The sequence below is a fragment of the Abramis brama genome (genome assembly GCF_963993115.1).
Source record: "Abramis brama genome assembly, chromosome: 25".
In the NCBI taxonomy this organism is placed as follows: domain Eukaryota; kingdom Metazoa; phylum Chordata; class Actinopteri; order Cypriniformes; family Leuciscidae; genus Abramis; species Abramis brama.
This window is the reverse complement of record NC_139987.1, coordinates 29,296,036-29,321,004: the sequence shown is the minus strand read 5'-3', so window position 1 is coordinate 29,321,004 and position 24,969 is coordinate 29,296,036. Positions and strand designations below refer to the sequence as shown.

Below are 24,969 nucleotides of genomic sequence, written 5' to 3'. Positions count from 1 at the left end.
AGTATACTTTATTTCTCTACCCTCATGCTCTGGACGCGGTTCTCCATTTATTGATGTCGTGTCTAATGAATGATCTGCAGTGTTTATATATTGACTGATGTGTGTATGATCCGAAAGCATTGTTTGATTTTGAGCACAGATTTTGAGAAATGCATTTCAGCAATTCAGAAAAACTAATATTTCAAACATGAACTGAAGTCAATTATTGTTTTGAACTTTTTTGAAACACTAGAGGGCAGAACTGTGCAGAAAAAGTTGAGCAAAGTGAATCTAAACATTTGTGACTTTATGTCTCTAGAAAGAAGCTCATCTGAAACATTAATGCACATATAGCAGCTCCATAAAACATGTTCATTTCATACGAATAAACATTACAATACAATATTTTCAACCTTTAGCATAAATTCTTTTAAATGCTGCCTTATCTTGAAAAAGCGAATAATGACAAATATTGAACAAAATATGTAAAGATGAATTGGTTTGCTTTTATTGTCTATCACATCTAATAGAGTACAGCAAATATCCTGATGTCATGTTTATGAATGTTTCCAGTGTCGGTTTTAGACATAAACAGACTGAAAATTATTCAAATCGTTATTAATACTGTCATACACAAAATTCACACGCACGCACGCACGCACGCGGACACACACACACACACACACACACGTTTCACATGACAACGTGACATTGACAAATGCCAAATGCAGAAGAACATTTAGAGCCTGAATGAAAGTCTTTCAGAACTTCTCAGACAGAGACATGTGTCTCTTTAGGTAAAAGATAAAAAATATATATATATTGTATATAGATATATAAATAGCAGAAAGTACATGTTTGTTTGAAGCTCTGCACACAAATATATTGAACAGATTTGAATAAAGCAGCAGAACTGATGAGAACCCGTCGAGTCTGTTACGGGTTACAGTGGACCGGAGGAAACCACAGCAGATTTCCATCTGGTTTTATGATCATAAATGTCAAAGTCAGGAGGGGTTTTGTGTGTTTTAACTTTAACTTACTTTATCACTTCATTTGGTCTAAACGTACAACAACACCTGTCCACAGACTCTTTTTTTTAAGTGATATATTTATAAAATACATTTATTTGGAGTGTTGTGGGATATGTGGATCCCTATATGAAATCATGTATGGCAAATTTGGGTAACGCTTTATTTTACAGTGTCCTTGTTACACATTACACGTAGTTACTGTAGTAATAACTATAAATTACATGCAACTAACCCTAAACCAAACGCTCAGGTTAGGGTTAATTATTATTACTCAGTACTTAAATGTGTAATTACACTGTTACACGAACACCTTAAGTTTAACCCCAATTTGTTTTCACTCAATAAAAACATCAATAATTGTTTGATTTTACATTTGTCAAACAACACAAATTATGTAATAGTTTGGTGGCAGATTCAATACACTCAATCTTTAGAGATCAAAAACAATTCAGAACTAATGCAGAGTCTGTAAGAGTGAATATGATTTTATCAACAAAGCACTAATTATAGGTATTAAATACACGGCTCTTCTCATTAATCATCAGAGCCGACAGCTCGTATATTTTCTCTCTTTGTGTTCTGGGAAACTTTGGGAATCCAGCAGTTTCATCTCTGGCACTTTATTCTGTCTGTGTTCCATCAGTCCAGAGAACTCATTCAGTAAGTGCTTTTGCTCCTCCTCAAACATTTACTATGTTAAACATGTTACCATGCTGAAAACCATACTTGAGTAAAAGTACATATACCTTACAGTAAAAATTACTCCATTACAAGTTACAAGTCACCAATTCCAATACGACTTGAGTAAAAGTCAGAGTATCTGATTTGAACAGTACTAGCCCTTAACACCGGAGAGACATGCTAGTGGAAATAAGAAACAATTGATTTGTAATATGAGAAATCATCATTTCTAAAATCAAAATGTATTATTATAGAAAGGTCAACACAACAGCCTCTTAAACGTCTACAAACTCTCAAGTCTCGTTAAGCTCAAGTGCACAAGAATGCCATAAGTAAACCAATATCCTTCAAAAAGATATCATCAATAAAGTGGATGAATAAAATAATGTAAAATTAAATAGTCAAAGTCTACTTGCACTGGGTGTGCTGGTTTGGGCCTCATCATGACCTCATCATGACCTCATCATGACCTCACAACTCTAACACCTGCGATTGAGCAACTGCTAATGCGCTCGCGTTCACGTTCATGTAAAGCAGCGAGTTGAGCAGTTTGGGTGAGAAAAGGGAAAACACAGATATAGTTCCTTCAAAGCCCTCAGACGGAGATGATCGCTTCTCTATCGCAGACACAAACTGCTGCAGGAAAGTTAGGTGTAATTGCATTACTCATCACACATGTATTGGAGTAAAAAGTACATGTACTTATTCAAAAATGTAGTCAAGTAGAGAGTAAAAGTTGCTAATATACTTGATACTCAGTAAGGGTTAGGGTACTTTTAAACTACAAAGTAACCAAAAAGCTACAGTAACTAATTACATTTACTCCAGTACTTTACACCAATGCATGTCAGTTTAGACAAAGGCTGTTGTTTATTATAAATACATATTCTAGATTGTATGGAGAGAATGTTTTATGGTAATTAGTGCAACATGCGAACAAGTTTATACTATTCAACTCATCTAAGAAAACCTTCCTCCCAGATGTCAGAGAGGAAGACTGTGATCATCAGTGTGTGTGTGTGTGTGTGTGTGTGTGTGTGTGGTTTAACCCTAACCCTGCTGGACAGAGAGGAAGACTGTGATCATCAGTGTGTGTGTGTGTGTGTGTGTGTAGTTTAACCCTAACCCTGCTGGACAGAGAGGAAGACTGTGATCATCAGTGTGTGCGTGTGTGTGTGGTTTAACCCTAACCCTGCTGGACAGAGAGGAAGACTGTGATCATCAGTGTGTGTGTGTGGTTTAACCCTAACCCTGCTGGACAGAGAGGAAGACTGTGATCATCAGTGTGTGTGTGTGGTTTAACCCTAACCCTGCTGGACAGAGAGGAAGACTGTGACCATCAGTGTGTGTGTGTGGTTTAACCCTAACCCTGCTGGACAGAGAGGAAGACTGTGATCATCAGTGTGTGTGTGTAGTTTAACCCTAACCCTGCTGGACAGAGAGGAAGACTGTGATCATCAGTGTGTGTGTGTGTGTAGTTTAACCCTAACCCTGCTGGACAGAGAGGAAGACTGTGATCATCAGTGTGTGTGTGTGTGTGTGTGTGGTTTAACCCTAACCCTGCTGGACAGAGAGGAAGACTGTGATCATCAGTGTGTGTGTGTGTGTGTGTAGTTTAACCCTAACCCTGCTGGACAGAGAGGAAGACTGTGATCATCAGTGTGTGCGTGTGCGTGTGGTTTAACCCTAACCCTGCTGGACAGAGAGGAAGACTGTGATCATCAGTGTGTGTGTGTTTGTGGTTTAACCCGAACCCGGGATCTGTCCTGGAGAGCTCAAACTGAGCGAACTGAACACCTGAGAGACGATAATGAGAGAGACTTCTGCTAACAGAGGTTAATAAGAGTCACAAACTCTCTCTCTCTCTAACCCAGTCCTCATGGCCAACATCCCGCTACCCGTTTGTATGAGGACAGTGAGTTTTGTGGCTTTATAATGTGTCTGGATTTCTACATGCTGTAGAGCAGAGGTTCATCCATCATCAGCTGTGACAGAGAGAAAGCGATAGCCCTGTAATGTCACAGCCAAGCCTCCAACATTGAGCTCACACATATTCTACACGCCGTCAAATAAGAATAAAAAGTGCAAACGGCTCCATATCTGTTCCAGCCCGAATTACAAACCACACGAGCAAAGACAGAAAATCCGAACAAACGTGGTGGTCAAAATTAATATCTAGAACAAATGCATAATTTAATCTGCTAATAACTGATAACTCATTGCGGGATTATTTAAAATATCCGTCATATTTTTCATCACACAAATACGTAAAGATTTATTACGAGCTCCAAACAAATGTGCACAAACTGCTTTCTACACAATTGTACGTGATGCCCAATTTATTTTGTTTCAGTTTTACAAGATCCCAATGATCCCTAGAATCTTTATGGTTTGCTCGAGAAACTTAAAGCTAAAAATGTTATCAATAGGCCTATAACTTGGACGTAGAATTATTTGAAATTATTTAAGTACACGGTTTTCGTGTGACAGTGAAAAGAGACTCAATGCGAATCGAATGTTTTAATAAAGCGACCGGCTTAAATAACCTTTCCCCGAATTCAGATAACAGTTAAAATCCGCACTGATGTTGTTTAACGTTAATTACTCCTGTTTCCATCTCTGCAGATTCGCTACTCCACGGGATGTGCGTGTGTCGAGTACAAACACTCCCGAAAACAATTAGATTCAATTCACATTTATTTGTCGCCAATAGCGCTTTTCACAATACATACCGTTTCAAAGCAGCTTTACAAAAAATGCATGCGTCTACATTACAGTTTAGAGTGATCTGTTATGGTGACTGTGTCCAAATTACTTATTTTAGAAATGTACATAGCCTATACAAATCACTCAGTTAAATAATGTTGTTACCATTATGTTCTGTTAGTTTCTGTTTTCAAGGACCTTCAGTTTGTTTTCATTTGTCATGTGTCTTTGGTTACGGTCATTATTAGTTCATTTGTACCACCTGTGTTCTGTTAATCATCTCGTTTGTGTTTATTACTTAAGCTGTGCCTTACCTTCATTCCCTGTCCGATCACCGTTACGTTTGGTTGTGTTTGCCATCGCCTGTCTGCCTGCCTGAGGCAGTGTTCTGAACTTGATCCGTCTGTCTTCATCTTCTACCTTCTCTAGTCTCCTGTCTACACCACCTCAGTACTCCAACCCAAATACTACCGGTGGTTTGCAGCCCTGCATCATCCCCGTGGAAGCCCCACCTTTAGGTCGAGCTTCAGGTCACAAAAACACCAGAAGTGCCTGCGAACATGGATTTTACGGCTCCGCCTCTGATTCCGTTGCTACATCTCGGCCCTTCGGCCCGTCGGCTCCGTCTTGGCTCCTCCTACCTTCGGCTCCACCGGAGACCCTCGTCTTGCCGGTTTCCCTCTGGTCATTCGTACCACCACTTCTGCCATGGACTTGCGGGACTTCCGCCCTCAGTCACTCCTGCTCCACCTCAGCCCTCGGTCACTCCTGCTCCGCCTCAGCCCTCGGGCACTCCTGCTCCGCCCTCAGTCACTCCTGCTCCGCCTCAGCCCTCGGTCACTCCTGCTCCGCCTCAGCCCTCGGTCACTCCTGCTCCACCTCAGCCCTCGGTCACTCCTGCTCCGCCTCAGCCCTCGGGCACTCCTGCTCCGCCCTCAGTCACTCCTGCTCTGCCTCAGCCCTCGGTCACTCCTGCTCCGCCTCAGCCCTCGGTCACTCCTGCTCCGCCTCAGCCCTCGGTCACTCCTGCTCCGCCTCAGCCCTCGGTCACTCCTGCTCCACCTCAGCCCTCGGGCACTCCTGCTCCGCCTCTGTCTTCGGGCACTCCTGCTCCGCCCTCAGTCACTCCTGCTCCGCCTCAGCCCTCGGGCACTCCTGCTCCACCTCAGCCCTCAGGCACTCCTGCTCCACCTCCACCCTCGGTCACTCCTGCTCCACCTCAGCCCTCGGGCACTCCTGCTCCTCCTCAGCCCTCGGTCACTCCTGCTCCGCCTCCGCCCTCAGGCACTCCTGCTCCGCCTCCGCCCTCGGTCACTCCTGCTCCGCCTCCGCCCTCAGGCACTCCTGCTCCGCCTCCACCCTCGGTCACTCCTGCTCCACCTCAGCCCTCGGGCACTCCTGCTCCACCTCAGCCCTCAGGCACTCCTGCTCCACCTCCACCCTCGGTCACTCCTGCTCCGCCTCAGCCCTCGGGCACTCCTGCTCCTCCTCAGCCCTCGGTCACTCCTGCTCAGCCTCCGCCCTCAGGCACTCCTGCTCCGCCTCCACCCTCGGTCACTCCTGCTCCGCCTCCGCCCTCAGGCACTCCTGCTCCGCCTCCACCCTCGGTCACTCCTGCTCCACCTCAGCCCTCGGGCACTCCTGCTGCTCCTCAGCCCTCAGGCACTCCTGCTCCGCCTCCACCCTCGGTCACTCCTGCTCCACCTCAGCCCTCGGCCACTCCTGCTCCACCTCCGCCCTCGGTCACTCCTGCTCCACCTCCGCCCTCGGTCACTCCTGCTCCTCCTCAGCCCTCGGGCACTCCTGCTCCACCTCAGCCCTCGGGCACTCCTGCTCCGCCTCCGCCCTCGGGCACTCCTGCTCCGCCTCAGCCCTCGGGCACTCCTGCTCCGCCCTCGGTCACTCCTGCTCCGCCTCCGTCCTCGGGCACTCCTGCTCCACCTCAGCCCTCGGTCACTCCTCCTCCACCTCCGCCCTCGGTCACTCCTGCTCCTCCTCCGCCCTCGGTCACTCCTGCTCCGCCTCCGTCCTCGGGCACTCCTGCTCCACCTCAGGCCTCGGTCACTCCTGCTCCACCTCAGCCCTCGGTCACTCCTCCTCCACCTCCGCCCTCGGTCACTCCTGCTCCTCCTCAGCCCTCAGGCACTCCTGCTTCGCCTCAGCCCTCGGGCACTCCTGCTCCGCCTCCGCCCTCGGGCACTCCTGCTCCGCCCTCGGTCACTCCTGCTCCTCCTCAGCCCTCAGGCACTCCTGCTTCGCCTCAGCCCTCGGGCACTCCTGCTCCGCCTCCGCCCTCGGGCACTCCTGCTCCGCCTCAGCCCTCGGTCACTCCTGCTCCGCCTCTGTCCTCGGTCACTCCTGCTCCTCCTCAGCCCTCAGGCACTCATGCTCCGCCTCCGCCCTCGGGCACTCCTGCTCCGCCTCTGTCCTCGGTCACTCCTGCTCCTCCTCAGCCCTCAGGCACTCCTGCTCCGCCTCCGCCCTCGGGCACTCCTGCTCCGCCTCAGCCCTCGGGCACTCCTGCTCCGCCTCTGTCCTTGGTCACTCCTGCTCCACAAATTCGCTTAAATAGGCGCTTTTACATTTCGCTTTGACACCAAATATTCCGCCATCATCATCAGTTCCTCGCTCAGTGATAAATTAAATCTGATAATTTAGATAATTTAGAGATTTCATCTGGTCATGATGAAATTTAACTGAGTATCATAAGCATAACAATGGAAACTAATTCCATGTTTTCTAATAATATTACCAAGTGGCGGCATATATATTGAGAATAGCAGAGGTCCGAACACAGGTCCTTGAGGCACTCCATAATTTCCTGACATTATCTTAGATTTTTTCACCATTTAAATAGACAAAATGGTAACGGTCTGATAGGTACGATCTAAACCAACTTAATGCCTGTCCCTGAATACTGGTGTAATTTTGTAGTCGATCTAAGAGTATTTGATGATCTATAGTGTCAAACGCTGCGTAGTAATTCAGCCAGACATGGAAACTGATTATTACATTGTTAAAAGTCAATAAATATTAGGCTAATCTAGAAAATAATAATAATAATTTGGTAAGACAGCCAATAATTCAATAATAAATGTTTTTTGCTTTATCACCATCACCATCCGTCCTCACACGCAAGAGACTGTGACGTCACGAGTGTCATTCAGTCTTCATGATCCGCCCTCTCTCTCTCTCTCTCTCTCTCTCTCTCTCTCAGGCGATCAAAGCGCAGGAATAATGGAAAGGCTGAACGGAATCTGAGGAGTCTTGAGAGGAATTTTCAGGCGTCGAGAGGAATAAAAAAAAGAGAAAATAAAATATTTTAAAATGGAAATAAACACGAACTCGTGAAGTGGAGGACTGGAGTACAACGACATAGGCTATTGAACAGATGTTCGTGAACTCATCCTTACCTGTTTTTATTTGTATGCTCAGCGTCATGGATTTATTAGAAGTTCGTATTATTGCATCACTGTAATCTGTCATTTTCAAATCAAAACGTCAAAGCGCATCGAAGCCAAAAGCGAAAAGAGATTTCCCGATTAAATGGAGTTCAATTGTCTATATCAGAAGTTATCAGAATCAAAATCTGGATGATTTATTGAAGGACTTTTCTGGAAAGACCTTCAGTTTTTGTGAAGAGTTTCGTCAGTGATTTACATGCAGTCGTTTCATTTTATATAATTTAATTGGCAAACAGCAGGACTATCGGGAAGCTTCAGTCTTTCACTGCAACAAACGGAAAAGACGGAGGAAAAACCATTAATGACCCGCGAAACATGTTTTAGCGAGTGAGCATTATTACAGTGAAAACACGTCCATCTTCTTCATGTGTGAGAAATGAAGGAAAAGTCCAAGAATGCAGCGAAGACACGAAGAGAAAAGGAAAATGGAGAGTTTTATGAGCTGGCCAAACTGTTGCCTCTGCCGTCCGCGATCACATCTCAGCTGGACAAAGCGTCCATCATCAGACTGACCAGCAGCTACCTGAGGATCCGAGGCTTGTTCCCTGAGGGTAACACACACACACACACACAAACACACACACACACACAAACTGACCAGCAGCTACCTGAGGATCCGAGGCTTGTTCCCTGAGGGTAACACACACACACACACACAAACACACACACACACACAAACTGACCAGCAGCTACCTGAGGATCCGAGGCCTGTTCCCTGAGGGTAACACACACACACACACACACACACACAACACACTGAACAGCAGCTACCTGAGGATCCGAGGCCTGTTCCCTGAGGGTAACACACACACACACACACACACACACACACACACTGACCAGCAGCTACCTGAGGATCCGAGACCTGTTCCCTGAGGGTAACACACACTCACACTGACACACACACACACACACACACACACACACACACACACACACACACACACACACACACTCTTATTATTTTAATTTCATTCAATTCAGCTTAAAGCATTTTTTAAAATTTTAAAATGCTTTAAGCTGAATTGAATGAAATTAAAATAATAATAATGTTTGTGTGTGTGTGTGTGTCTAACCACTTAAAAATAATAAAATAATAATTACGAGTTCGGTTTGATGAAATTAAATGTTCGGGGAAATCATGTGAAAATACAGCGTTAAAAGCAATGATCCTCTGACTTTAGGATTTATAGCATCCAGCGCTTAAAAAACTAGTTTAAAGCGCTAGTATAATATTTAATTATTAAAAAAAAAAATTATCAGCTCACATAAAATCCAAAAAAACATCACAGATTCAGTCATTTCTCTTTTCGTCGCTGTCAAAAACATTCAGAATATTTTGCTGAGAATCAAAAGCTAAATTTATATTGAATCATAACAGATTTCAAATCGTAGCCTATACGGGAGAAATATTTCACAAATGGGAGAAAAGAGAGAATTCATATCGGATCGCATTGGGCCTAAAGAGCCTATAATTTAGAGATATTTCTTCTATAAATTAGTCGAATTTTTTTTCCCATAGTTCATTTCTTTGACGGAGGCAGTTTCAGCGGTAACTGGGGGCCACATTTATTTTAAAGGTATAGTTCATCTAAAAATAAACATTTTGTCGATATTTACTCCAGATATGATTAATTCTTTTAAACATAAAATAAGATATTCTGAGAAATGTCTGACTGGGTCTTTTTTCCGTTCATACAATTGAATTCAATCGGCACCGAAACAGTTACCAACATTCTTCAAAATATCATCTTTTATGTTGAACAGAATTAATTATTTATTTGATTTAATTATTTGATTGAATCTTGTATTATTGTGTGATGATGAGCAGGGATGACATAACAGCTTGACACATGCTAAATAACACAAAACAAACTGAACAAAACAAAAACATCTGCTGTATAATCTTACAGATGGGCCTAACACAAATCGAGTAAAATTAATGTAGGCCTATCTGTAATATTATCATGCACGCTCAATTTTTACAAGCAAAACGAACCAATTTATTTTAACATGTTATTTTGTAGCTGCATCTGTTCTCTGATAGCGGACTCTGAACGTTTGCATAGTCATGATTGTTTAAAACAAACATATAATACTGTAAAAGCAACACTGGACAATTTGATAGATTAATATTATTTCTCTCTATACGTGAACATGATTAAATATCTTTGACCGGTATGTTTTCTCGGGTCTCTGTGATAGTTATGATCGGTCGCTCGTCGCTGGTCATAATTTATCTCTGGCTGCATTATAATGACGTCCTAATTCGGGATATAATTAAAGTTTTTATAATTAAAACTTTACATTTTAACTTTACATTTAATAAATGAAATGTCTTAAAGATTATTTCGTTTTGCTGGACGAAATTCAAAGTAGGCTAATCAAATCAAGTCAATGATCTGATCTGGATAAAGTCACACCATGTATAAAGAGAGCGTGTTTATGTATAATCAAGTGCGTGGCAACAGTTATAATGCGCGTTTTACAAGTTACAAGTCTTGAGAGACGAATCATTCATAACCGGCCATCATCATCATCATCATCATCACGCGGGTTCGCTTCTCTGCGTTGGTCAACAACTCATTTCTTCTTCAATGTAAAAGGCTTTCGCGAAAATAAAGGACTCTCTTCATCTCTACCGCCACAGGAAAACAACGCGCGGTTTATAAAATGGTTTGATGCGATAAGATTCCAAATGTAGGTCCAGAGGGGCCACACTTGGTGAAACAGGGGCCCTAGATTAGGTATATTAAATGATGCGATAATAATGTGTTGTTGCAATTCTGTAATTGACCTTTTACCAGTAGCCTATACAATATAACCTATAGCCTGTATAAAATTGTTTCGTTGAAAGTTGGGTCATTTTATGTGATAATAAACACATTACGGCTTCAGAGAAATAATATTTTATGTTACATAAATCCACAATTGTTTTTAGTTATTTTTTCAGATTCTCCACATTAAGTTTAATCAGTTTAATGTAATAATAAAGATTGATGACCTACCGTTAAACTGCAGTTTAAATTAGTTTTTATGATTCTAAGACAATCCACTTTTGCTAATTATATATATATATATATATATATATATATATATATATATAGCTAAATTAGTTATTCACATCCCAGGCTCTGCGTATATAGCACGAGTTCATGCTTTTCTTTTTGTGCTCTTTATATGCAAAACTAATATTTTACGTGCATCTGTTTCGCAGAATTGAGCCGCTGCAACTGGTTGTGTGTGTATTTCGTATCATATACACGCTAAAAAAGTGCGCATCGGATGCCCGTAAAAGGTCATTTCTGCGTATAAAAAGCGCGCTCGTGAAGCTTCTCTGGCTGTTTATGCAGGAATGGGAATAAGCCGTTTATTGATGACGGGATTCAAGCTCGATGTTCGCTAATAAAACTGTGTTTGTAATTAAGCTTTGACTGACCTGTGTTTGTTTGTTCGTGTGTGCGTGCGCGCGCGTGCGTGTGTGTGTAGGTCTCGGAGGCGCCTGGGGTCAGTCAGTACGGCTCAGTCCTCGGGATCTCATGGCCAGGGATCTGGGATCTCACCTGCTGCAGGTCAAATGCTTTAAAAACAACATTATATTTGATTCTAATTTCTTGAAAGGTGTCTGATGATTATGTATATTTACCATATAAAAACAAGATGTTTTATGTATTCTGATGTTCATATTCTGGCATTTTTCAGACGCTGGACGGGTTTGTGTTTGTCGTGGCGTCTGACGGTAAAATCATGTACATTTCAGAAACAGCTTCAGTTCATCTGGGTTTGTCACAGGTGAGAGTTTAACATGAAACCGGGTCAGTCTGGGGCCGCAGTGATATCACTGCAACACACACATCACTGCAACACACACATTACTGACAACACACACATCACTGCAACAACACACATCACTGACAACACACACATCACTGAGAACACACACATCACTGACAACACACATCACTGAGAACATATGAACTTTCAGAAGAATGTGCTAATAATATTATCTGCGGAATGTGAAGTGAATCCATTCACAGACTGTTTGCTCACATTGTGCCTCTATTGAGAAATTCTGATCTAAAGTCTGAAGAAAAACACTGAGATTGAGATTGTTTAATATGTCTAGATTTTACATTTGGGCGTGTAGAGAGACCTTTCACACACACACGCACGCACACACATGCACGCACACGCACACGCACGCGCACGCACGTACATGCACACACACGCACACACACGCACACACACACACACACACACACGTACATTCAAAAGTTATAGTTTTTTGAAAGGAAACAACTGTAGCATTTAACTAATCAAAATACAATTAAAATGGTATTATTGTAAATTATAATTAATGTGAAATAACATTTTAATTTTAATAAGACGAAAGGGAATAACGGCATGAAGATGGCGGGTGAACTGGCGGGTGAAGTGACGAGTGAACTGACGGGTAAACTGACGGGTGAACTGACGGGTGAACTGACGGGTGAACTGACGGGTGAACTGACGGCAATGACCTTGATATAATAAAGCCAGGATTGTGTGGAGATCCAGAATCCTGAACCCGTCACGGGTTACTTAAAGAGACAACGCTGTTTTCACTGCCTAGTCAAAGCAGCAGCGGCCGCAGAGACGAGGCAAATCAAGCTGTTAATGTGGGAACACCTGTGTGTGAGCCTGAGCATTCAAATGTGCTGTGGGAGAGAGAGAGAGAGAGGGAGAGAGAGAGGGAGAGAGAGAGAGAGAGAGAGAGAGAGGGAGAGAGAGAGGGGGAGAGAGAGGGAGAGAGAGAGGGAGAGAGAGAGAGAGGGAGAGAGAGAGAGGGAGAGAGAGGTAGAGAGAGAGGGAGAGAGAGAGAGGGAGAGAGAGTGGGAGAGAGAGAGAGAGAGAGTGGGAGAGAGGGAGAGAGTGGGAGAGAGGGAGAGGGAGAGACTGAGACTCCACCGCAGAACACTGAAGCTCATGTGGATCATCATGTTCGGACTCGGACTCTGACGGGACATTATTGTGTGTCAGTGTGAGGCAGGTCTGATCCCGAACACACACACGCAGTGTGTTTAGTAAAGTGCACATTCCTCCGCGCGCTGCCGCACTACAAAGAGCAGATTAGCGTCTCCGCGCAGCTGCAGAGAAAGTAATTTGTCGCTGAAGTGCTGAGAAGTGACCTTCCCTGTGTCTGATGTGCCCTGCTAATTTACACACTGAAACAGATCAAAGTCCAGGATAGAATCCGCTTTTGTTTTCACATGCAAATCATGTTTTTATACATGAACTTTCTGCAGCGGGAATCAGATTGTGTCTTTGAGATGCACACAGATCAATTTCAGACAAACAGGAGCTTAGTTTCAGCCAGACACACACACACACACACACACACACACAGTTCACAATAGGCATGTTTGTGGGTTGATGTAATCTTCTTAAATGACACACACTCTCAGTCTTAATCTCAGTGGGGTTTTCCCAGTATATTGACTGGAGAAACACACCTTAAAATGACTGAATGATGATTTATGATCTGTTGTAGGTGGAACTGACTGGTAACAGCATCTTTGAGTACATCCACCCGTCAGACCATGATGAGATGAGCGCAGTGCTGAGTGCTCACCCACCACTACACCCACACTTCCTGCAGGGTACACACACACACACACACACACACACACACACACACACGGAATGCAATGCTTTATATTTCTCACAAGGCTCTTCTGGTGTGTGTTCCAGAGTTTGAGCTGGAGCGCTCGTTCTTCCTGCGGATGAAGTGTGTGTTGGCGAAGAGGAACGCGGGACTCACGTGTGGCGGGTATAAGGTGAGTTTGTCTCTTCATCATGAAACATCCGCACATGTTTCCATTTGGGCTGGTAAAATGATATTCTGCTTTATTTTCTTCTCAAGCCCGAGTTTTGCATTGCAAATGTCATTATGAAAGCAAAGCAAAAGCGTTTGTCAAGAGCTCGTTCACGTCGAGCATTTAACATTCATCTGCCATTTTACTGTCGTTTAGCAGCGTCTGATCGAGGCTCTGCTGCATGAACTAATGAACTGATGAACTGATCTGATTAAATGCAGCAAAGACTCGTGTGTGTTTCATACATCATGAATGTATGACAGTTCGCGGCCGACACACACACCTATCTCCCTGCACCGGCTCGACTATAAGCTTTCATAAATCAAGCTGTGGAGATTTGTTTAAAATTTACATTGGCAATAAACAAGTGGTTTATGTCAAGTGAAGAATAAATCACGCACTGGATTCAGAGGCGCAGGACATAGACGTGTGTGTGTTAGTGCATGTGTTAGTGAGTGTGTAAGAGTTTGTGTGTTCTTACAGGCCACTCTCTTCAGTCTCACACACTCTTACACACACACATAAACTCTCACACACACACACTAACATTGTCATTTACATTTACATGTAATCATTTAGTAGACGCTTAAGCGTTTTAAGCGACTTACAAATGAGGAGACCGATAGAAGCAGTTAATTTAACAAGAGCCGCTCATTTGCACAAAACAGTGCCCGGTGGCTCGAGAACGCAAACCTTGAAATAGGTTCCAAGGTGCAAGCCCCGTGCAAGGTTATCTCTGCGCCAACTTCAAAAACGCAAACCTGTGAAAACACTGACGGCGTGCACATGCATATTACGTGATTAGTCTATAGGTATGCGTGTTTGAATATATTTGTGCACAGGCGTGTAGTCTTTCTTTACAAATTAACCAACAAATTACTTGTCTGGCCATAAAATGTATAAAACAGAATTATTTATCGCTTCCGCGTAGCCATGTTAACCGGAACTACTTTGACAACATTTTATCTGTACAGAGGTTAAGGGAAGGAGACCTTCACAGGGGAGAGACTAGTGGACACTTCAGGACTGCGTTGTCATTGTGTCCAACGAGTACATCAGGATTTATGGGAAATGTTCCTGGTTCCGGCTGACCTAATCTATACAGCCTAACATTGAATTATAGAAGTCTATAATGAGTTATGTGTATGCTAGGTGAAAGAGATGTGTTTTTAGTCTAGATTTGATCTGACAGAGTGTGTCTGCTTCCCGGACAATGTTAGGAAGACTGTTCCAAAGTTTTGGTGCTAAATAGGAAAAGGATCTACCGCCTCCAGTCGATTTTGATATTCTAGGTATTATCAACTGGCCGGAATTTTGAGATCGCAATAGACGTGAAGGACTATAATGCGTTAAGAGCTCGCTCAAGCACTGCGGAGCTAAACCATTTAGTGCTTTATAAGCAATCAGCAATATTTTAAAATGTATGCGATGTTTAATAGGGAGCCAGTGCAGTGTTGACAGAACCGGGCTAATATGGTCATACTTCCTGGTTCTGGTAAGAACTCGAGCTGCTGCATTTTGAACCAGCTGTAGTTTGTTTATTAAGCGTGCAGGGCAACCACCCATAATAGCATTACAATAATCTAGCCTTGATGTCATGAACGCATGAACTAATTGTTCCGCATTTGTCATTGAGAGCATATGACGTAATTTAGATATATTTTTAAGATGGAAATGCGGTTTTACAGATACTAGAAACTTGACTTTCAAATGAAAGATTGGTATCAAAGAGCACACCCAGGTTCCTACCCGACGACCATCAAGTGTTAGACAGTATTCTGGGTTATTACGTGATGTTTGTCCAATAATTAGAATCTCTGTTTTTTCAGAATTAAGTAGTTAGTGCTGTTAGTATATAAGTGCTGTGACCTTTCCCAGTTTAGTCTAACGCAAGATATGTACTTTTTAAAAAAAATAGATATGGAGTAGAATAGGAGAGAAAAGAAAGTGTTAGTGTTTATGGATCAAGTGTCGATGATAAAGATGCGTCTTCAGCCAGATGGAGTGAGAGAAAGAGTTGTGTCGTCAGTGTAGCAGTGATAGGAAAAACCATGTTGATGAATGACTGAATGACAGATCCTACTGATAAGATGGAGATGGAGAAGAGAAGCGGTCCCAGCACTGAGCCCTGAGGCACTCCAGTAGCTAGATGATAACAGTGATGGGATAAACTATGTTTCTGAATGACAGATCCTAGTGATGACATGTAGATGGAGAAGAGAAGCGGCCCTTGCACTGAGCCCTGAGGCCCTCCAGTAGCTAGATGTTGGGTCTCAGACATTCACTCCACCACGACACCCTGAAGGACCTACTGAGAGGTCAGACCTGAACCAATGGAGTGCTTTTCCTGAGATGCCCATCATCATGAGGGTTTACAGGATGATCTGGAGGTTAATTGTGTCAAAAGCAGCAGCAGATCCAGCAGGATGAGAACTGAGGATTTGGAAGCTGCTCTTGCCAGTCTCAGAGCTTCAATAACCAAGAGCAGGGCCGTCTCAGTTGAGTGAAGCTTCTGAAACCAGACTGGTCGATCTGTGTGAGAAATGTAGAGACTTAATTGAACACAACTCGTTCAAGTGTTTTAGCAATGATTGGAAGAAGGGATACTGGTCTGTAATTTTCCAGATGTGCTGGATTCAGAGTGGGTTTCTTAAGCAGTGGGGTTATCAGAGCCTCTGCTGTGGGAAAGATACCAGTGTGAAGAGAGGTGTTGATGATACGAGTGAGTGCAGGTACAACTGAGGAAGAAATGGCTTGAAGTAGATGAGTGGGAATAGGATCAAGCGGACAGGTATTAGGGTGATTGGAAAGGATGAGTTTGGAGACTTCTGCCTCTGAGAGCGGAGAGAAGGAAGAGAGTGTGTGTTTGCTGTTAAGATGTGTGTGTCAGTTTGTGGTGTGGAGAATTGGCTCCCGATGGTGGTTGTGTCATTTATGAAGAATGTGGCAAAATCGTCCGCTGTTAGGGTTGATGAAGGAGGAGGAGGAGGAGGAGGAGGGTTAAGAAGAGAGGAGAAAGTTTTGAAAAGCATGCGAGAATAATTGTTAATTTTGTTGTGATAGTAAGTCATTTTAGCAGTAGAGACATTAGCAGAGAAGGAAGAGAGGAGGGATTGATAAAAACCAAGATCAGTAGGATCTTTCGATTTGCGCCACTTCCTCTCTGCAGAGGGTGTGGCGCGGGCTGGCCTGGAGGAAAGGGGGCAGAAGTTGTCCAAGCACTATGTTAGAGTGGAGAAAAAGTATCAGTTGCACTGTTAGTATCTAGTGATGAGAACTGATTAGGAGGAGGAAGTGTGGATGAGACCAGAGAGGATAGGCGAGAGGGTGAGAGTGAGCGTAGGTTTCGCCGAAAGGTTACCTGTGGAGTAGTGAGTGTGTGTTGTGTTCTTAGGCAGGTTGAGAGTGAGGAGGAAGTGATCTGAGGTGTGCAGTGGAGTGGCCAGTGTATGGTCAGTGGAGCAGTAGCGCGTGTAAATAAGGTCCAATAGGTTACCTGATTTGTGAGTAGCTGCAGTAGATACTCGTTTGAGGTCGAATGAGGCGAGCAAAGTGTGGAAATCATCAGCCTGAGGTTTTTCTAGGTGGATGTTGAAGTCTCCAACAACTACCCGAGGAGTACCATCCTCAGGGAAGGATGAGAGTAACACATCCAACTCCTCCAAGAAACTCCCAAGTTGATCTGGGGGACGATAAATAACTACAAAATGTATTTTAATAGGACTGGTGATAGTAATTGAATGCGATTCAAATGAGCTGTTGTCACACAGAGGTGGTAAAGGATAAACTCCATCCCTTCGGGTCAGGCGAGGGGTGTGTGAGAAAGTGAAGTTAGTGGAGAGGGCAGCCGGTGTGGCAGTGTCCTCTGGTCCGACCCAGGACTCAGTCAGGGCCAGTAGGCTGAGACCTGAATGACTAGAAATAGATGTAATGAAATCACCTTTGTTTACAGCGGACTGGCAATTCCAGAGATCGATAGGAAAAGAGATTAAAGTACTAGAAGACACCGGAAAGGTACGCAGGTTGTTAGGATTGCACAGCCTCCTATGTGTGACATTTGATTTTGTGTGTTAGTAATAGTAGGGATTTGGAAGCACATAGTGAAGAGAGGTCACAAACAGAAAGATGAGAACAAGTTGTGTAGAAAAAGGAAGGAAATAACAAGAAATTACTCAAGTGCCTTGTCAGTGTCCTTGCTCGGTGGAGTCGCGCAGGTAGAGTCTTCACACGAGGGCTGCTGCATCTGCTGCCGCTGTATACTACTTGATTTTATACCCACCTGAAATGTCGTGATTGAAGACACGGCTCACTATCAAAACTGTTTACCCAAACGCGAACAAATGAGACTTCACCACACGATTCTAGCACGTGAGCACAGTAAACAAACAATGTTTCCTAGTAACTACAACTGCGCTAAAATACAATGAGAAAAAGATACAAAACCACTTACAGTTACTGTCACTTCCACACACACACACACACACTGTCACACACATACACTCTCTCTCACACACACACACTCTGCTGAACTTCTTCCACACATGAAACACTGAACCAGTCTAATGCTCACAGGTGATTCACTGCAGCGGGTACCTGAAGCTCCGTCAGTTCGTGATGGATGTGTCTCTGTACGAGTCCTGCTATCAGATCGTGGGTCTGGTGGCCGTCGGTCAGTCTCTTCCTCCCAGTGGCGTGACGGAGATCAAACTCCACAGCAACATGTTCATGTTCCGCGCGAGTCTCGATCTCAAACTCATTTTCCTGGACAGCAGGTGAGATTCGACTGAACTCTGGACACTGTCTCTCACAGCCACAGCAGCACACACACACACTCTCACAGTGCAGCGCTCAACTTTCACTTCCACAGCTAATATGGTGCATTTAAGTCATGTCGGAAAGATCCTATTTACCAGTTGAACACTGCGAACATCAGGCTCTTCCTCAGTGTTTCTGTCTTTTCCAGCATAAATATCTAAACATTCTAAAATCAAGATACTCTATATTTTGCTAAAACAATTGGGACACTCCAAATCATTGAGTTCAGGTGTTCCAATCACTTCCACGGCCACAGTTGTACAAATCAAGCACTAGGCATGCAGACGCTTCTACACACATCTGTGAAAGACTGGGTTGCTATCAGGAGCTCAGTGAACTCAAGCGTGGGACCATGATCGGTTGCCACCTGTGCAATAAGTCCATTCCTGAAATTTCCTCTCTACGAAATATTCCATGGTCAACTATTAGTGGTATTATAACAAAGTGGAAGCCATTGGGAACAACAGCAACTCAGCCACGAAGTGTTAAGCCTTGTAAAATGATGGTGCATGCTAAGGCTCACAGTGCGCAGAAGTCGCCAACTTTCTGAATAGTCAATATCTACAGACCTCCAAACTTCTGTGGCCTTCAGATTAGCTCAAGAACAGTGCATAAAGCTTCATGGAATGGCTTTCCATGGCCGAGCAGCTGCATCCAAGCCTTACATCACCAAGTGCAATGCAAAGCGTGGGATGCAGTGGTGCAAAGCAGCCGCCACTGGACTCTAGAGCAGTGGAGACGTGTTCTCTGGATGGACGAATCACGCTTCTCTGTTTGGTAATCTGATGTACAAGTCTGAGTTTGGCGATTGCCAGGAGAATGGTACTTGCCTGACTGCATTGTGCCAAGTGTAGGGTTTGGTGGAGGGGGGGTTATGGTGTGGGGTTGTTTGGTGGAGGGGGGGTTATGGCGGAGGGGGGGTTATGGTGTGGGGTTGTTTGGGGGACGGGGGATGATGGTGCGGGGTTGTTTGGGGGAGGGGGGGTGATGGTGCGAGGTTGTTTGGGGAGGGGGGGTTATGGTGTGGGGTTGTTTGGTGGAGGGGGGTGATGGTGCAGTGTTTGGTGGAGGGGGGGTGATGGTGTGGGGTTGTTTGGGGGAGGGGGGTTATGGTGTGGGGTTGTTTGGTGGAGGGGGGGTGATGGTGCGGGGTTGTTTGGTGGAGGGGGGGGGTGATGGTGCGGTGTTTGGTGGAGGGGGGGTGATGGTGCGGGGTTGTTTGGGGGAGGGGGGGTGATGGTGCGGTGTTTGGTGGAGGGGGGGTGATGGTGTGGGGTTGTTTGAGGGAGGGGGGTTATGGTGTGGGGTTGTTTGGTGGAGGGGGGGTTATGGTGTGGGGTTGTTTGGTGGAGGGGGGGTGATGGTGTGGGGTTGTTTGGTGGAGGGGGGGTGATGGTGCGGGGTTGTTTGGTGGAGGTGGGGTTATGGTGTGGGGTTGTTTGGGGGAGGGGGGGTGATGGTGTGAGGTTGTTTGGGGGAGGGGGGGGTTATGGTGTGGGGTTGTTTGGTGGAGGGGGGGTGATGGTCTTGGTAAACCCTAAGGATTAAGAATGGGATGCCATTAAAGTTCATGTGCATGTGAAGGCAGACGTCCCAAAACTCTTGGCAATATAGTGCATCATTTACTGGAGAAGCAAAATGATAGATATATGTGAATATGGGAAGATATTAAGTCTTGTTTTATGAAAAATTAAGTGAGTTTGTGCTTAAAAATATCTGCCAGTGGCGTCTTGTTTCCCCTTCAAATTAAGATTATTTTTCTGGCAGATATTTGTACTTGTTTTAAGCACGTCATTTAATTTTGATCAGTTTTTCAGTAAAAAAGATTTAATATCTTCAGTCATTTTGCTTCTGTGCTGTAAAACGAGACAGAATCACTGAGGAAGAGCCTCATGTAGCAGCGAACGCACGATCAACCGTGAGAAACAGCTTCTGTATCGATGGTCAATTTGTTGAAATTAATATTTTTTCCATTTACAATAAAACTAAATTGCATGTACAAAATAATATAACGATACAATTTACATCATCTCCTTAAAATTAATAAAAACAAAACAAAACATGCATTCTTTAATCATAATTTTGTAGATTTAAAAAATCTTGCAGAATTTTTGTAGAAATGGTACATCGCAATCTTGCTCCAATCAAAGTGACTTGACATCATATTTCCGACACAAAACTTCTCAGGAGGACTTGAATGCACCAATCATACTTACAGTCTGGAAGCAGCCGGAAGAAACATCAGCTGTGATTGTTAAGCATTTAAACCATTGGTAGAAGCAGAAGGAGTCTCTTTCATCTGAACGTGTGTGTGTGTGTGTGTGTCAGGGTGGCAGAGTTAACCGGTTATGAGCCGCAGGATCTGATTGAGAAGACTCTCTACCATCACGTCCACGGCTGTGACGTCTTCCAGCTGCGATACGCACATCATCTACGTGAGTCGCTTCACACACACTTTCCTCTGTAGATCATCTATAGTCGCAGCATGAATGTGTTCGTTCTACTGACACGTCTGAGCAGCCTTTGCATGGAAACCCTAGTGAAGCTGTGTGTGTGTGTGTGTGTGTGCGTGTGTCTCAGTGCTGGTGAAGGGGCAGGTCACCACCAAGTACTACCGGCTGCTGTCGAAACACGGCGGCTGGGTCTGGTTGCAGAGCTGCGCCACCATCGTCCACAACAGCCGCTCGTCTCGACCGCACTGCATCGTCAGCGTCAACTACGTCCTCACGTGAGTGACCTTTGACCTGCTGAACTTTGACCTCCCTCACAGCAGTGTTGAGCCAGAACCGCTCGCTCTGATGCCGTGTCTCTCTCTCCGCAGGGATGTGGAATATAAAGAGATGCAGCTCTCTCAGGACCAGAGCAGATCCAGACCGTCTCTGTCCTATAAGAACTGTCTCGCAGCTCCTCAGGACTCACGCAAACAGCTGAAAGCCAAAGCAGCCAAACTCAGAAGCAAAGCCAAAGCATGTCCGTATTCGCAGGTGAAGGTGCTGACAGACTCACCTGGGAACGTGACCTCGAGTGCTTGTGGTTTCCAGACCTCGCTGGAGTCTCTGTCCTGGAAGAGCTGCCAGCAGAGCCCCGTCTCACTGATGCACGTCCAGGAGCCGTCTCACACGCTGCCTCTGTCCTATGCATACACATACACGCACACACACACACACACGCAGGCCTCCAGCGACTGCCGGAAAGCACCAGTGACCCCGATCTCCTCCAGACGACCCGTCCTCTCCTCACTGCAGTCGCCCTGGAGCTGCGCTAATAAACCTGCGGCGCACCTGCAAACTCCTGCCTGCAGCGCATTCTCTGGTACCTACACACACACACACACCAGAGTCACTGACTTAAGATCTGACAGACGGACACATAGCAGGGCTGTTAATCGCTAATAGCGATTAAACTGAACTCTTTCCCCGGCATTGATGGGATTTTCCACTGTTTTACTGTAGGGGGCGCCGTTACGCATTCTCTGAGTACTGAACCTCTGGATCAAAACACAGGTGAAGAAGCAGCAGGAGCGAGCAGCAGAAGCGAGCGATAGAAGCGAGCAGCAGAAGTGAGCGATAGAAGCGAGCGATAGAAGCGAGCAGCAGAAGCGAGCGATAGAAGCGAGCAGCAGAAGCGAGCGATAGAAGCGAGCAGCAGAAGCGAGCGATAGAAGCGAGCAGCAGAAGCGAGCGATAGAAGCGAGCAGCAGGAGCGAGCAGCAGAAGCGAGCGATAGAAGCGAGCGATAGAAGCGAGCAGCAGAAGCGAGCGATAGAAGCGAGCAGCAGGAGCGAGCAGCAGAAGCGAGCGATAGAAGCGAGCGATAGAAGCGAGCAGCAGAAGCGAGCGATAGAAGCGAGCAGCAGGAGCGAGCAGCAGAAGCGAGCGATAGAAGCGAGCAGCAGGAGCGAGCAGCAGGAGCGAGCAGCAGGAGCGAGCAGCAGAAGCGAGCGATAGAAGCGAGCAGCAGGAGCGAGCAGCAGGAGCGAGCAGCAGGAGCGAGCAGCAGAAGCGAGCGATAGAAGCGAGCAGCAGAAGCGAGCGATAGAAGCGAGCAGCAGGAGCGAGCAGCAGGAGCGAGCAGCAGAAGCGAGCGATAGAAGCGAGCAGCAGGAGCGAGCAGCAGGAGCGAGCAGCAGGAGCGAGCAGCAGAAGCGAGCGATAGAAGCGAGCAGCAGAAGCGAGCAGCAGAAGCGAGCGATAGAAGCGAGCAGCAAAAGCGAGTGATAGAAGCGAGCGATAGAAGCATTGCTGACGCACATGTATGAGTTAGGGTGCTGTCTGGAGACTTTTTTAAGAGGAAAGAGTTAATTTTAAGTTTCCTCAAATGCATCGATTCTGTTGATTTATATTAGATTCATTTTTGAATCATAGATCAATATTTCTATAGCGTTTAAACAGTACAGATCATTTCAAGCTTCACAGAAATGAACAGGAAATGATCAGAATCAATGATGCAAACTTCATCAAATATGAGACAAATTCAGATTCTGCTCTAGAAGACAGTCCTGATTCAGTTCAGGTTCTGTTCTCATCTGATTGTGTCAGTGCGGTCAGACCAATAATATCACTGAATATTAACTCTTTCCACTTTCCACAGTTTTTTTTGTTTTTGTTCTCAAGAAAAGCTGAGAAAATCGTGTTTTTGTCAAAGACTACATGTGCGTCAGCAATGCTTCTATTGCTTGTTTCTGCTTCTTTTTCACATGTCCTTTGATCTGCAGATTCTCTACTCTTTTAGAAGTTATAGCGCCCCCTACAGTATCAATAAGAAAATTCTGTCAATGGCGTGGAAAGAGTTGTGTCTTTTAAACCCCAAATAAGCAAGCTAAAAACCAAAGGAACTGCTAAACTAGTATAGAGTATAATATTTAAACATGAAATCAGTTAAAGGGGACATATCATGGAAATCTGACTTTTCCCGTGTGTAAGTGCTATAATCGGTGCTTCTACCAACACAGAAAACATGAAAAGTGAAACCCACCAACTTTGTTTTGGTGAGCCTTTCTCTGCAAGCATGTCAAAAATAAGCCGATCAGATTTCCTGAGTCTCTCCGTAAGGCTGCACTCGCTACTGGTTATTCTGGGATTCTGGATGAGGGAGATTGGCCTGTTTTGTTATTGCTGGAGTCTCTGAAAAGGGACAAATTTGACAAGCTATAATAAATGATCTGGTATTTTGAGCTGAAATTTCACAGACACATTCTGGCGATTCCATAGATTTATATTACATCTGGTGAAAAGGGGCCTTTAATAAAATGTCACCTTTAATACCAAATTTCATAGTGAATCGAATTGAATGGTTCTGAGGTCATGAATGGTCTAGATTCACAGAAAGCGACCCGCACATCTAACCCGCTCTGTGTTCATTAGGTCCGGCGGCCGACGGCGCGTTCGCAGCTCAGCTTCTGCCCGGAGGCTTCAGACCCGCCACTGCGTTTAAAGAGGAACCCGGTCAGAACCAGAACCAGGGCTTCGGTCAGCGCAGGCCATACGAGGACAGGGTCTCGGATCAGAGCGACCTGGACGAGAAGAGGCTGCTGGGAACGACACAGAGTCCGTACGTTTCTCTGAACCTCCACCATGTTCTGTCCAAGCGCGGCTCTCTCCCACCTGGACCCTGCGGTCTGAGCGAGGAGGGGAACCCGTACCTGTACCGGACCCAGAGCGCTCCCGACGGACACCGGCCGTACCTGTACCGGACCCAGAGCCCCGGTCCCGACGGACACCGGCCGTACCTGTACCGGACCCAGAGCCCCGGTCCCGACGGACACCGCGCTCCTCACTGCATCGGCACATCGGTCATCATCAGCAACGAAAGGTGACGCGCCGTCTGATCACACTGACCTCCGACCTCTTCTACTGTTTTACGCAAAGCTGCAGATGTTCTGATCACACATAAAGCAACGTCAGGTATGGAATATATTTTTTCCCGTTGTGCAGCCAGTTCAACGGGATACTAGAGCCATCCTTTCCGGAATACCCAGGAAGAAGAAGCTTAAATACGTTTCGGTGATTCAGGGTCTACAGATGAACGTCACTGTTCACTAAACTCACAGATATGCAAGTGACATAATGATCCACGTATTGTATTTGAAACATGCTTTTGTGCCATTATTTACCAAATGAAAACATTTAATCTATTTTAACCATTTAAAAGCAAACTTTCAGCAGGACTTCTGTAACTACAGACAAATTTCAGAATTGAAGTGTTGATTACAGCCTCCTCATCTATCATTGGTCAGTTGGACTGGTAGTCCCGCCCCAGACTCACGTGATTGGACAGATCAATGTCGCAGAGTTTCACTCTTCAGGACGTTAAACTACCAATGACTCTGAAGATTAAACTAACACAATGGCCCGGTTTCACAGACGAGGCTTAGATTAAGCCAGGATTAGGCCTTAGTTCAATTAGGGCATTTAAGCAGCTTTTATAAACGTGCCT

At 45.1% G+C, this 24,969-nt stretch overlaps 1 protein-coding gene across 1 annotated transcript; it reads left to right on the top strand.

Annotated features, from left to right (window-relative positions):
* Positions 1-8,240: 8,240 nt before the first annotated feature.
* sim2 (SIM bHLH transcription factor 2) lies at positions 8,241-24,349 on the top strand (the record flags this gene model as incomplete). Its single annotated transcript, XM_084105446.1, has 10 exons — positions 8,241-8,415; positions 11,354-11,436; positions 11,567-11,656; positions 13,395-13,503; positions 13,595-13,680; positions 18,292-18,491; positions 20,863-20,969; positions 21,115-21,262; positions 21,356-21,846; positions 23,898-24,349. The coding sequence occupies 10 exons, from the start codon at positions 8,241-8,243 to the stop codon at positions 24,347-24,349; spliced, it is 1,941 nt and encodes a 646-aa protein (XP_083961572.1).
* Positions 24,350-24,969: the final 620 nt, after the last annotated feature.